General features: G+C 41.7%; 1 protein-coding gene across 1 annotated transcript in view; it reads right to left on the reverse strand.

Annotated features, from left to right (window-relative positions):
* Positions 1–13300, reverse strand: part of ERBB4 (erb-b2 receptor tyrosine kinase 4) — a 940185-nt gene that overhangs the window by 143967 nt on the left and 782918 nt on the right. The window contains exons 17-18 of the mRNA XM_029910528.1: positions 12030–12152; positions 10494–10592 (exon numbers count right to left, since the gene is read on the reverse strand). Of these exons, the coding sequence (XP_029766388.1) occupies positions 10494–10592; positions 12030–12152 (222 nt within the window). The remainder of the gene's footprint in view (positions 1–10493; positions 10593–12029; positions 12153–13300) is intronic.

Genomic DNA, 13300 nt, shown 5'->3' on the forward strand with positions numbered 1-13300 from the left:
CCTTCCACCCACCCACTCAGTCTTTTCACATCAGCCTCACTTCTCCTGCCATCTGTACTCCTCTCTTTCCTGTTTTCTGATCAGCTCTATCACTAGCACCATTCTTATAGTACCTATTTTGTCCCCAGATGTCTCCATCCAAGCACTTACCTAGTCCAATCCTGCTTCACTTACAAAACAATGGCTTGAGGTGGAATAGCTGCAGAATATAAATTTACTAAGGGCTAAATTCTGCCTTTGGCCTACACATGTGGAACTCCTATTAAACTCAAATGGAGGGTAAAATTTGACCATGAGAAGTGTCAGCAATACCAGGGTATATTTTTAAGGTATTCAGGCTAAAGGTCGTCCTAGCACTTCTGTTGATATGACTCAATATCAAAGCATGGTATGCTTCTTTAACTGGTGCTGATTTAAAACAGACCTCATTTGCTGACGACTCAGGTTTCAAATAGATAAACAGTTGTTTCACTACAGCTCAGATGTTTCATGGCAGTGCATCGATATTGTTCCATATCACAGTATGTAACTTTGCGAACTGATTAATGAACACCCTGGAAGATGCTATTGACCACTAATACCACGCTTTTCAGAAGCAATTTGGTATCACATCTCCGTGATCTAAGTAATTACCTCTTTTTTCTTAAACATTTTGATCACGCTTACAGTGCTCAGAGCTGAGATAACACTTGGGCCCTGGTCTATCTGGCCATTAGTTAATTCTGATTTGTGCAATAAAAGTTTGTCTATCCAATTAAAACTTGGTTTTCTGCAATAAAGCAGAATGCTTTAGGATCCAATTTCAATCACCTTATAAGTAACTCAGAGATAAGAACCCCTAATTTCCCTCTGTTGCTATATATAGCTTGCCTGTTATATCAAGTGTGCTCCAACTTATTTAAAATACCAGTCTTTTGCGGCAAGCATTGTGAGTAATAGAAATCCATGTTAGTTATTCTAGAATGCAGGTTTCTATACCTGTTTGACCAGAAAAATCAGCTTTGTTTCAAGGGGATCCTTATATATCTGTCATTTTGTGTGTGAAGTGTATGTCCAAGCAATTCTAGTTATCTCTGAAAAATGTTTTAGGAAGTTAGTTTCCAAACCTCCTCACTGCTAGGAACTTGCCAATATCATTTAGTGATCTAGATTCACAGACCACTCTGCATGTTCAATCCAGAGAAAAAGACAGTTTTGTGGTAAAGGAATTTGCTCTGAGACTTATGAGATCTGGATTCAATGTCAGTTTTCTCTCTGTAAAATAGGGATGAAGATGATAACCTCAAAACTGTTTTGGCTGTTTAGGTTGTAAACTCTTCAGTATAAGGCAATGGAGTTCTGATCTTAGCTGGGGCCTCTAGATGCTACATAATACAAACAACAATAATCTACGTAAACACACCGAACAGCAACCCTGCAGGAAAATAGGTTCTTTTTTACAGCTTGGCCCTGCTCCCACTAAAGTCAATGGTACAACTTCTATTTACTTCAGTGGTGCTGGCTTAGGCCTTAAGAAAACACCAATTAGTGTCAGACAGATTATGATCTCAGCTCCACTGCAGTATATCCTACTAACTCCAATTATGTCTATGAAGATATAAGTAGAACATTACAAAAGCTATCAGAAACTCCTGCATGTAATGGATTTACCAGTCCTATTTCTTACAACACAACAATTTGACAGTCAACAGTCCACATCTTTTGCTTATCAGTGTTAAACAATAGAGAGAATATTTATATAAGCAGATGTTAATTCTTTTTATTTTTATTGGCCAATCAACGTTATCTTTGCTGGATCAGAGCTGCCAGGAATCAGCAACTAGACAAAGAAAAATTGTCATCTGTCATTGAACAGCGGGCAGATAAATCAGTTCCCCCTGCTCTGAAGAAGTATTCCAATCTGTGAGTTTTGGGAAGAATTTAAAGGCAGAACAGATCGTGAAACTGACATTTCATCAAGCACACATAGAGCTTATATTCTTTCCTATTCTTGCAATTTCTATAAATAACATAGTGTGGCTCTCATATTCATACTTCTTACAAACTTTGATTTTTTTCACCACAACAAAAATCTCTTTGTCCTTCCTTAATCTAATGTTGACCACCTTTTAAATGTGGGGAACTTTTACAATACCACACCAAGAATGACAAATGTAGCAATGGTCCTTCAGCACCCTTTGTCCTCGAGTATTTTCTGCATTGTTGCTGATTTGTGAGTCACTGAGTTGGGGAATATTCTAGTGCTAGTATTCAGCCATATCAATCTCTTATCATGAAAAACTGTAATGTAATAACTCAGCACCAAAGGGGCAGTTCAGTCACACAGAATCACGCTTCAAAAATTGCTTAGCTGGCACATACATAAGTTTTCACAGCCTGCTTGGTTGGCTTAAATATCAAGACCTTTCTTCTTCAAGCTTTCATCAAATCCTGATTGGCTGACGGTTAACCTTGAACCAACAGTGGCTTGTTTGGAAGTTATTATGTTTAAGTTGATGAAAATAATACCTTGTATTATTAACAGAGAGCCCATAAAACCTTCATTTACTGTCAATGCAGCAGCAATCTGACATATACATTACCCTTTGGAAATTGGAACATCACTGTGTCTACTTTGTATTGCTAATGTGAGCAGGAGGCATGCAGAGAAAATTCCTAAATAATAGGAAGTTCTTAAATATAGGCTTTCAGTTTCTTATTGTGATGTGTTGGCACTAATTGCCCCGTTCTTGGTGCCAAAGTCGACTTTAAAGTTGGATGTTCTTTGTGAATTTCTGCTCACAGTGAATGTGTGAAACACTGTTCGGTAATTACATCTCCTGTTTTACTATTTTTTGGCATTATTCACTTCTGTAATTTTAGTTGCATTTTACGATGTCAGGAACAATATACACAAAATCCCAATACTCCCTATCGTGCGTTACTTGCTGGACTAAGGGCCATGTAAAGGTATGACTGCCTTCTTGTGCATTTGTGGACATACCAACCTATCAGTTGCCACTTGGTTGATCTAGCACTAAGACCGTCCCAGCATGCACCCTTCCTCCTTCCTTCACAGGAAGGTGTAGTAGAAGCTGATGAGGTCATCCCCCTCAAAATTCAGATCCAGATGGAAGACACTGAAATCCTGGGAAAATTGGTCTGGATCCAGACAGTTCTGATCCAGATGCAATCTCTAATCGCAAAATGCTGAGGACTAGAAGGGTCAAGGTCCTTTTGTACAGCGCCTAGCACAATGGGGTCCTGATCCATGACTAGGGCTCCTAGGTGTATGTTAATATAAATAATTAATACAATAAAAATAAGATAATAATACTAATAAATAAAAATAATAATGAAAAATGTTCAGCACCAGCAGGGGAGCACAACTAGGAAAACAAAAATCAGTTTATGTCTCCCGAATTTGAGTGGGATGTGTCTGCTCACACAATGTTACCTTTGCTTTTCTTTTCTACCCTACCTTCCTTGGTCTCTTTGGGGCAGAGACTGTCTCTTACGGTGTGTTTAGACAGCAGCTAGCACAGTGGGGCCTTGATCCTGGTCAGGGCCTCTCGGTACTACTGTAACACAAATAAATAAAGAATGCGGACTGCCTTTACAATCATCCAGGAGAGCAGGAAAGGAACATTAGACTGAATACCTAAAACACAACCATGTGTGCACCTCTCCCTTAAAAACCAATGGCAGCCTTCTGGGGTGAAATCCTGGCCCCACTGAAGTCAATAGCAAAACTCCCATTGATTTCATGGGGCCAGGACTTCCCCTCTGGTATTTTTCTAACTTTCATCATCTGTAGGAAGCAAACTCTCTCTTGCTGTGTTTTTCCATTAGAACATTATGCCAAAGGATTGTATCCAACCAGCCTCGCCTGCTCTGTCTGTGCTTATACGTTGTCCTCTGTCTGTAAATAGGCATGCTATTTCCTCAAGAACCTTACAAAAATAAAACTATGGAAGAAAAGATTACGGGGGTAAGTAAATATTTAAAGAGGAAATTACCAGTGAAGGCAGAAATAAAAGGGAACATGGCCTTGAAACAGTTCCCGTTAAATGTCTAAAAGCAGTTAACCTTCAGCAGGGATCAGACTTCCAGCTTTCGCGGTGGCTGCCACTCTAGGGGGCTTGTGCACGGCGTGTGTATAGCTCTCAAGGACAGCTTGATTTCTGGCACCTCTGGATAAGTTGGAAATTGTAATTGCAGTCACAGCGAGTTTCTGTGCCTGGAAGTGACAGGCAAACAGGTTCCTCTTCAAAGGGGTTACACTTACCGTATGTGTAAAGTGGGAGGGCAAGGGGGACCGCACAAAAGGGGATCTGCAATCAAGGGCTTGGGGTTTTTTCTTCCTTCTAATAACTTAGCATCACGGGGTGAACACAACACTGTTTGGAGGCTATCGGAAGCCTAGTCGTGCTGGGCGGACTGCTGTGGTGTTGCTTCTCATTAGTAGGCACTCTTGTGGGGACCACTAACACCAGGTTAAAATAAAGATGTGTGTATAGAAAGTGGAAGAGAAAGACAAAGGAAAATGGCAAACTTATGGAAACTCCTGATCTATTCATTAAGCTGCCCTTTAAAACAGGGCTCGGTATTCAATGCTGCTGCATTTCGTGTGCCGCAAAAGCATTAGCTGTATGTGAGGCAGGCAGCAAATTGCACTACAAAGTGGGACACCCAATTACAGTAATGTCGCAATGCTTTTCCAGATGGGCAGGGACTGGCAGAGTGGCTGGGGTGATGCTTTCAACATTTAATGGGAAGACGAGCTAGTTTCCTGAGGCGAATCTAGAAATGTGCTGCGATCTTTGCCAAGGAACCAGGGATGGTGTTGGGAACAAATCATGCTTCAGAAGGATGCAACAGAGATACTATTTCTTTCCACTGCCGGCTATGTAGTAATATAGGCTATGATCCTTCAAGGATCTTGATATGAGAGGACCCCTGGGCCTCGTCAGTGAGGTTCCCTGTGAGCACATGGGGCTGCCCATATGGAGCTCCTTAAAGGATTAGGACCATAGAATGGTTGGCAAGGGACAGTGCTGAGAGTCCAAACTCTTCAACCTGCTTCCCAACCCAGCGCAAACACTGGAAAACACAGAAAGTTGGGAACAGTGACGAGAAGATAGAGCCTAGCTGCATCTCCAAAGTGCTTCTCACACAGTTATCTAGCCGCTCTGCACAGAAAATGGTGTGATTTGTCCAGAAAGGCCACGCAATCCTCTTGCGTGAAATAATAGTTGAAGTCTGAGAGCTTCTCTCGCTGTAGGCTTTTGAATGCCACTTTATTTCACCTTCTCTATTTCGGCTGGTGACTATTCACTTCAAACTTGTGAAGCGAATACCGGTTCAGCCATGAACAGTGTGCATTCACAGCATGTGCCTTACACGACAGAACAGTTTGCCTTTGCTATAAAAGGTGTCTACGTTTTCAGAGAAACGTCTTCTCTTCCATTTTGCAGTTCAAGCAGCAGATTGGCGGCCTTATTAATTTAGTTCTTTAGGCTGGACAAACCTTCATCTTTTCTCTCTCATTATAATCAACACCACCCCTCAAAGCAGGTTTAATGTATTTACCGCATGCTTGGAGACGTGGCACTTGCTAAATCACTGGACAATTTTATTTACTATCTTTACATATCGCTTAACAAACACTCTCCTGGTCACTGCTGGCTGGCTATTCCTAGGGATCGCAGGGAACAACAATAAGTCTGGCTGAAGTCAAGAAGCTCCCTAGATCTTAATTATAAAGTCATAAAACAGACTGACTCCCTTTGCAGTTCTCTTACCATGAAACAAATGAGAATGGAAAATTTATTTCTAATCATAAATCCCAAACCCTTCAGTTTAATTTTTCCCAAGTTAACTTTCTCACGTAGCTAAGCAGCATTTGCCTTCTATTATTAGCTTCTGGCCCAATATCGGCTGACCAGCATCAGTCAAACTGTCTTCATCTCAATGAGCTTGGGGACTCCCAAGGATCTCTGTGTATGCAGACTTCAGCTTGCAGCTTCTAATTATTTTCTAACAGATAATGGAACGCTTAAGTTCAGAGAGGTTAGATTAAACTTGTAAATGGATCAACCCGCTGGATAAAATCATAGCTCGCGAGATCACCTCCTGGAAACACGGAGCTTATTGTTGATGAGATCAAGGGCCCACTTGATTGCCTGTTTCACTGTGACAAACTAGTATATTTTTAGCATCACAGAAGATTCATTATGCTTTCTAATGGCAACATAACTTGGAAACCCATAATAACCCTAGTTTTACTTATCTCTTTGCCTTGATGTAAAGCCACCTGATTGGGCCAATAGCTACATGGCTTGTTAGGAATTCATGATGGCATCAAATAATTTGAGGTGGGGGAGGGAGTTTGCGCCGCATGGAAATTATAGACTGCTGCTTAAACATTGTTGACCCAGACAGCTGTGGGCCTCCTCTGCCTCCCCTCGATAACAGTCCTCTCCTCCTACATATCAATACCCAGGACCTTCATGTTCTCTTACTGCTGCCAGCTTTTGGCAAATGGGGGGAGTTCGGTTCCCTCCTGTTGCCTCCTGGGCCTTCAGGATACATCAGCTACTTTGCCCCAACATCTGCTTTCAGAGAGACCAGCTACAAGAGACATTGCTCCATCAATTCCCTTGGTGATGTGGTGCAGATGAAATGTGGTCTTCCAATCAGAGAGCAGAAGCAATGCCATGTGACTCAGGCAAGTAATCATAGGCTGTGAATAGCTGAAATGAACCACACACTTCACAACTAAGTGCAGAACTCCTCAACCTAGTCTTCCCACAACAGCAGCAACTACCTCCACTAAGGAGAGGAAGTTGGAAGTTCACTCACAGATTTAATTCCCACCGCCTCCTGGAGAGGAGGGAGAAGTATGGGCCACTTCATGGAATTTTCCTTTGCTTTATTCAGCACTGGAAGACAGTTGTGACTATGGTGATAGGTGGAAGAAACAGACGGAAAGAACTGTACCAGGAATGTGTAAAGAAAACAAGGGAAATACTATCTGCTATGCTTCTTTGAAGAAATATCTGAAGTTAGGGATGTATTTTGGTAAGACACTCAGTATTGCCTGACAGGAGGAGGGGGTTGTCTATGCCACGTGCTAACATGTTGCATTATACCATTATAGGCATTATGGATCCATTAGCAGGTTTTCAAGGCTGCTGAAATGACAGCCCAGTTGCCAAATTGCCATGTCTTATTCTCTTTTAGTACAACATTTAGCAGAATCTCAACTGCTCATAAAGCACTCTCTGACTTGCTTTCTGTCGACATTAAGTTTTAACAAGAACCAATGGGCCCTACTGCTAATCTCTCGGTCTTGTACAGAAATATCCAGTATCCCGTACATCGTTCATGTCACTCAAATGACCTAAGACACACCATTGTGTACATGAATCAAAATGAAGTTTATGATGGATTCTACTTGTTACATACACTCTCAGACAGCAATGCTAAACTTAACAGTTTTAAGTGCAAGGTACAAGCATACATATCAAAATGTTAATAATTCCTGACAAGAGGCACAGTTATACTGTATACTTGCAGAACATTGTTGGCTAAGTGCTTTTAACTAACCAAGCCATTGGGAATGTCTGTAAAAATGCTTTTCCAGGACAACATAATTGCTTTGACTTAAAGTTTTGTAGGCATAATAATGTTATTGTGGTGTGATAGTTTGCCGACATTGTTATGCCAAGAAAAATCTCAGTGTAGATGGAGATATACTTTTAGCTTTATATCATTATAGCTTTATATCACTATAGTTTATCTTGCTCCACCAAACCGGAATAAGATCAACTAACATAAGCACTTTTATATTGGCACTACTAAATTGACACTAAAAATAATAATAATACCTAGCTCTTATAATCAGTTTTTATCGGTATATCTCAAAGCACTAGGCTGGCATGATGAAAGTGGCAAAACTTTTAAGTGCAGGCAAGACCTAACTCTCTTACATAAATACATTTTTTTAAAAAGCTACAAGTGAGAGCAGGATTGGGTTCCTGTTTATTCCAAAACACAAAAGATGTAGGGGAAAAAAATCTCTGCCAACAGATCACAATAAAATGGGCATTTGGTGGTTACTTTTAAAGAATGAGATTGATTCTACTGCCACAAATAATTACCCTTAGTTATAGAAAATCCTCAGGGATACAGGTGGTCGCTGTGACCCCTGTGTTATAGCAGCATCTATTGAAGGATGTCATGTTAAGCTAATGCTCTCTCCGTCTTGCTGTCCCTTGTTACTCTACGGACTCCAACAGAGCTACAGCTGGCAATCTGGGCCAGAGTTTTTAGATGTTAGAACTAAGAAGACTCATCTTTAAATTTTCTCCACTTTGTGACCACTGGAGGACAGGGGGAGAAACAGGCTCCTAAGGGACCATAATTTAAAGTGGGACTGAGCCTAACATGACTGCTTTTGATACATGCTACTGTTATAACTTTCTAGAAGGATAAGGAGACATCCCTTATTCCTGAGCAATGTATCAAATGTTATGACATATGCACTGGAGGCAGTGGTCCAGTGAATAAAGCATTGCTCTGGGAATCAGGGTCTTATGCCTGGCTCTGATACTGACCTCAGACAAGTCACTTCCTCTCTCGGTGCTCAGTACCCCCATCTTTACGTGCCCTCCTTTCTGAGCTGCTTTGATATCAAGGGATGACAAGCATTATGTATGCACAATTAGATAGGATTGTTTTCTTATTTTATACTTTATAAACAGACAGGGCCAGATACTCAGCTGGCGTGAACTACGTAGCTCCACTGATGTGAATGAAGCTGTGCCAGATTTACACTGGCTGAGATTTTGGCCCATAGAGTTGAATTCTGCCATTAAGTAGAGAGGCTCAGTTCCCACTGAATGGCCCTTCGTTCTTTGCACATTTATTTCACAGGAAGGCTTGACTATGATGCATCAGGGCCCTAATGTTTCAGATATCTGTAGTTATTACTACTCACTTAGAAGCCTGACAGTTATTTTGCCCATTAAGTAAACATTCGATCCTCCTTAGCCCTCCTCCACTGGGTGTTTCTATCAGAGCAGAAGTCAATATGGCCTACTTTTGCTTACTTCTTTGTTTGTGAACAATAATTATTGATGTCATCAGCATGAACTGTGCAATGCTCTGAAAAGCATTGAAAATACCTTGATCTCAGTGTTAGCCTGACTGCCTGAGAGTTCACACATGGTAATTTGTCTGAAATAGCTGAAGCTGTAATTGTACGTTTCTGCTGGTTTCTCAATGACAGAGTAGACCACATGAGGGGAGCACAGTCTCCATTTGGTTTCTGCTATCATTAATGCTAATCAAGTTACACACACACACACACACACACACAACCTTAGAAATGCAAATGTCTTCAGTGATTTCCCAGTTCAGCAGAGGAATTTTATAATTTAGGGCTTGCCAAAAACAAGTAAAAAACTCATATGGACTGTCAAAATATTGTCATTGCAGGAGACACACATGTTCCTAATGTCAGTGACCTTTTCTCTTAGCACTGAGCTGAAAATTGCACTTACGGACTCCATGAATATAAAACTTATTTATAAAAATATGATCCCAACCTCTCACTAACAACACTCTAGATCAGGGGTTCTCAAACTTCATTGCACCCGCGACCCTCTTCTGACAACAAAAATTACTACACGACCCCAGGAGGGGGCACCAAAAGCTGAGCCCACCCAAGCCCTACCACCCCGGGTGGGGGGTTTGTGTCAAAGCCCAAGCCCCACCGCCCCGTGGGGGGAGGTGGGGGGGGTGGGTGGGGGCAAAGCCAAATCCAAAAGGCTTCAGCTGCAGGCAGAAGGCCTGTAACCTGAGCCCCACCACCCAGGCTTCGGCTTTAACCCTGGGCCCCAGCAAGTCTAAGCCAACCCTGGCGACCCCATTAAAACGGGATCGCGACCCACTTTGGGGTCCCGTCCCACAGTTTGAGAACCCTTGCTCTAGATTATTAAAACTGATGAGCTAATAAAAAATCCAATATACTCAGTTACTTTCCCCTGTTTAAACGTGGTTGCTTATTGCAGCTCCCGGACCCTCATTGCCTGGTGCTGGAGGAAGTTAGAGCAGTCAGGGGCCTACACTGACTTTTGCCACTGAGGACCTCATGCCAGCTGTTCCACCATGCCCCCTTTACACACATGTCCTACCCCCTTTCCTCTAAGGGAGCATAGTAGACAGCGCTCCAGTGGAGACTACCTCTGCATAAAGGGAGTTGTCCACCGGCTACCTCCAGTCATTGTAAGGCCAGACTGGAGAATAGATACAGACTTAATTACGTTTCAGGGCACCTAGTGCCCTTATACAGGCATCCGTTTAACACTGAAATATAAAGAAAAAAAAATTAGGTAGAACATTACCTTTACAATTTGTGAAGATTACAGACTGATTTTTTTTCCCACTGTCAGCACTAGCATGTTATATATAGGCACAGTCAGAGAGGCTGTACACCTCTTACTTACATCCATGAACTCCACATTTGCCTTGGGACCAGTCGTCTCATTAAGGATTTTAATAGCCACAGGAATCTTTACTGTTTCTCCTTCGGGAACCCAAATACCCTAGGGAAAAAAGATACAAAAATTAACTCCACACCAATTGTTAAATCTTTCTCCATGGCTAGGTTTCTTTTCATTATACAATATCCAATTGAGCAAGGAACATTAAAACTCAAAACATACACAGTAAGTGCATTGAATCATAGCAATGTAGGGCTGGAAGGGACCTCAAGAGGTCATCTAGTTCAACCCCTGCACCGAGGTAGGACTAAGTAAACCTAGACCGCCCCTGACAGGTGTTTGTCCAACCTGTTCTTAAAAACTTCCAGTGATCCCACTCCCTTCGAAGCTTATTCCAGAGCTTAGCTACCCTTAGAGTTACAAAGGTTTCTCCTAATATCTAACCTAAATCTCCCTTGCTGCAGATTTAGCTGATTACTTCTTGTCCTACCTTCACTGGCCATGGACAACAAACTGTCCTCTTTATAACAGCCCTTAACATATTTGAAGCCTCTTCTCAGTTCCCCTCTCAGTCTTTTTTTCTCAGGTCCAGGTTTTTTTAACCTTTCATCATAGGTCAGGTTTTCTAAACTTTATCATTTTTGTTGCTCTCCTCTGGACTCTCTCCAATTTGTCCACATTTTTCTTAAAATGTGGTGCCCAGAACTGGACACAGTACTCCAGCTGAGGCCTCACCAGGGCCAAGTAGAGCAGGACAATTACCTCCCATGTCTTACATAAGACAGTCCTATTAATACACCCCAGAATGATATTAGCCTTTTTCGCAAAGTAACTGTGATAAAATCTTAGCCTTAATTATAGGTGCTGGTCCGTTTTCTTGGAATTTTGAAATTTCATCACAAGTTTAATTACAAAATGTTGAAAATGTGATTTTCCCCACTTCTTTTTCAACCAACTCTACTTAGTGCTTCTAAGTACTTTAACTATGACCTTTAAACTGTGGAATCTGAAGTGCTTAATAAACCTTAAGGGAGATTTGCCATTGTTTTTAATGGGGAAAGGATCAAAGGTTAGCTAATTATGCTTCTATTATTATATAAGGAAGATTATTATTATTATACCCACTTTACAGCTTGGTCAAATGAGGTATAGAAATTAACTGGCTTGCACAATGTGCACACTATATCAGTTATTGAGCTACAAATAGAACCACAAAATCCCATTCCTATTCTTTAACGTCAAGACTATCTATCCTGTATATTCGCCATGTTTGTGTGTGACATTATTTTTCTCTACATGGAATAACCCTTGTGTCTATACCAAGTGAAGCTGAAATCAGCAGATGAAACTAGAGGTGTACTCAAGATGCATCATCATACCCAGAGATGAACTCCCCTGACAGGCTGTGGGATGTGGACCTCAGGTTATGATTCAAGCCATCAAGAGCTGGGTCCCACACTGTGATGTCACACTTTCAGTGATCCGTAGGGTTCAAAACAGAAAGAAGGCCACTCGATGAGGTTTAGTGAAGATACTTGCCTTATACACGGTTCCAAAGGCCCCAGAGCCAAGGACCTTGACTCGCTTTAGCTCAGTTTCCTTCAGGATACGAAGCTGTGCTTGGTTGGGTGCTGTGCCACTTGGGGTCAAGGGCTCCACCAGCTGCAAATCAAAATCCACCAGGATTAGACACTGGACACAGGAAGAGCTCGTGAAAATTCCTGTTGAAAATTTTCATCTGGTTCCTACTCATTCCAATTGGCTAACTAGTTATTAGAATAAAGCAATGGATCTAGTGGTGCCAGGGCTATCGATTCTTCAAGTGAACCCCGTCCAGGCCAGTAAAAAACCAACAGAAACCAGCTGAAGGATTCTAGTGGAGTACATAATTTCCACTAGGGGCTGCACGATGGCATTATGAACTGGAAACTGAATCAGTGTCACAATATGTCCCCAATGACTTTTGCTACTTGCAGCAATATAAATGTTTTCTATATGATGGAAACACAGCATTTATTATCAGTGCACCGTATTCTATTTTTGGCAATTTTAGTGCCCTTTTAAAGTGGCTGTTTTTCTCTTGAATAATTGTGACTTATTGGTTCATCAAATTCTTATCCTCTTTTTCGGGGTAAGGCTCATTGCTCTAAGCCAGTGGTTCCCAAACTGGGATTCATGAACCTCTGGGGGTTCACGAAATGTTACAGGGGGTTCTCGGAAAAAAATTCCCTAATGGTAGACAGAGCTGTCCATAGGGACCCCGGGCAGCATGGGGCCAACAGCCCAGAGCCTTAGGGACTTCCAAGAGCTAAGCAGATCAAAGCAAGCACATCTATCACACTGAGGAGATTTAAACTTCAAGGCTCCTTATAAGAAATGGAAAGGGAGGTGGATATTTTTTTCTGTTTTAAAAATTAAATAGGCTGCTAGTGTTGTTTTTAAATTATTATGAAGAACAAGTTTAAGCTTTGTTGTAATGTGCGTTGTTTTCCTGGATTGCTCAAGACCTGAATGCTTGTGTAGGAGGAACTCTTTGAGTTGGTGTCTTAAATACCTTCCTGCTGTTTCACATCTGATACTCCTTGATGAATCATAGGAGCCAGAGGCACCAGTATGGGGGGGTCCCCCCACTTTTCCAGTAGTGCCCCTCCTGGTCCTGGGGTGCGCGGGGGCTTTGCCCCCACACCCCTTTTTTCTACTGGTGCCTCTGATAGGAGCCTTGTCTCATAACAGGCTTAATCAAAAGCGACACAAGCTACAAAAGTGAGATCTTGGAAGAGTGTTGCCATTTTCATAATGTAATAAAAATA

Source organism: Terrapene carolina, unplaced genomic scaffold (genome assembly GCF_002925995.2).
Source record: "Terrapene carolina triunguis isolate 2854851 unplaced genomic scaffold, T_m_triunguis-2.0 Scaffold62, whole genome shotgun sequence".
Classification (NCBI taxonomy): Eukaryota; Metazoa; Chordata; order Testudines; family Emydidae; genus Terrapene; species Terrapene triunguis.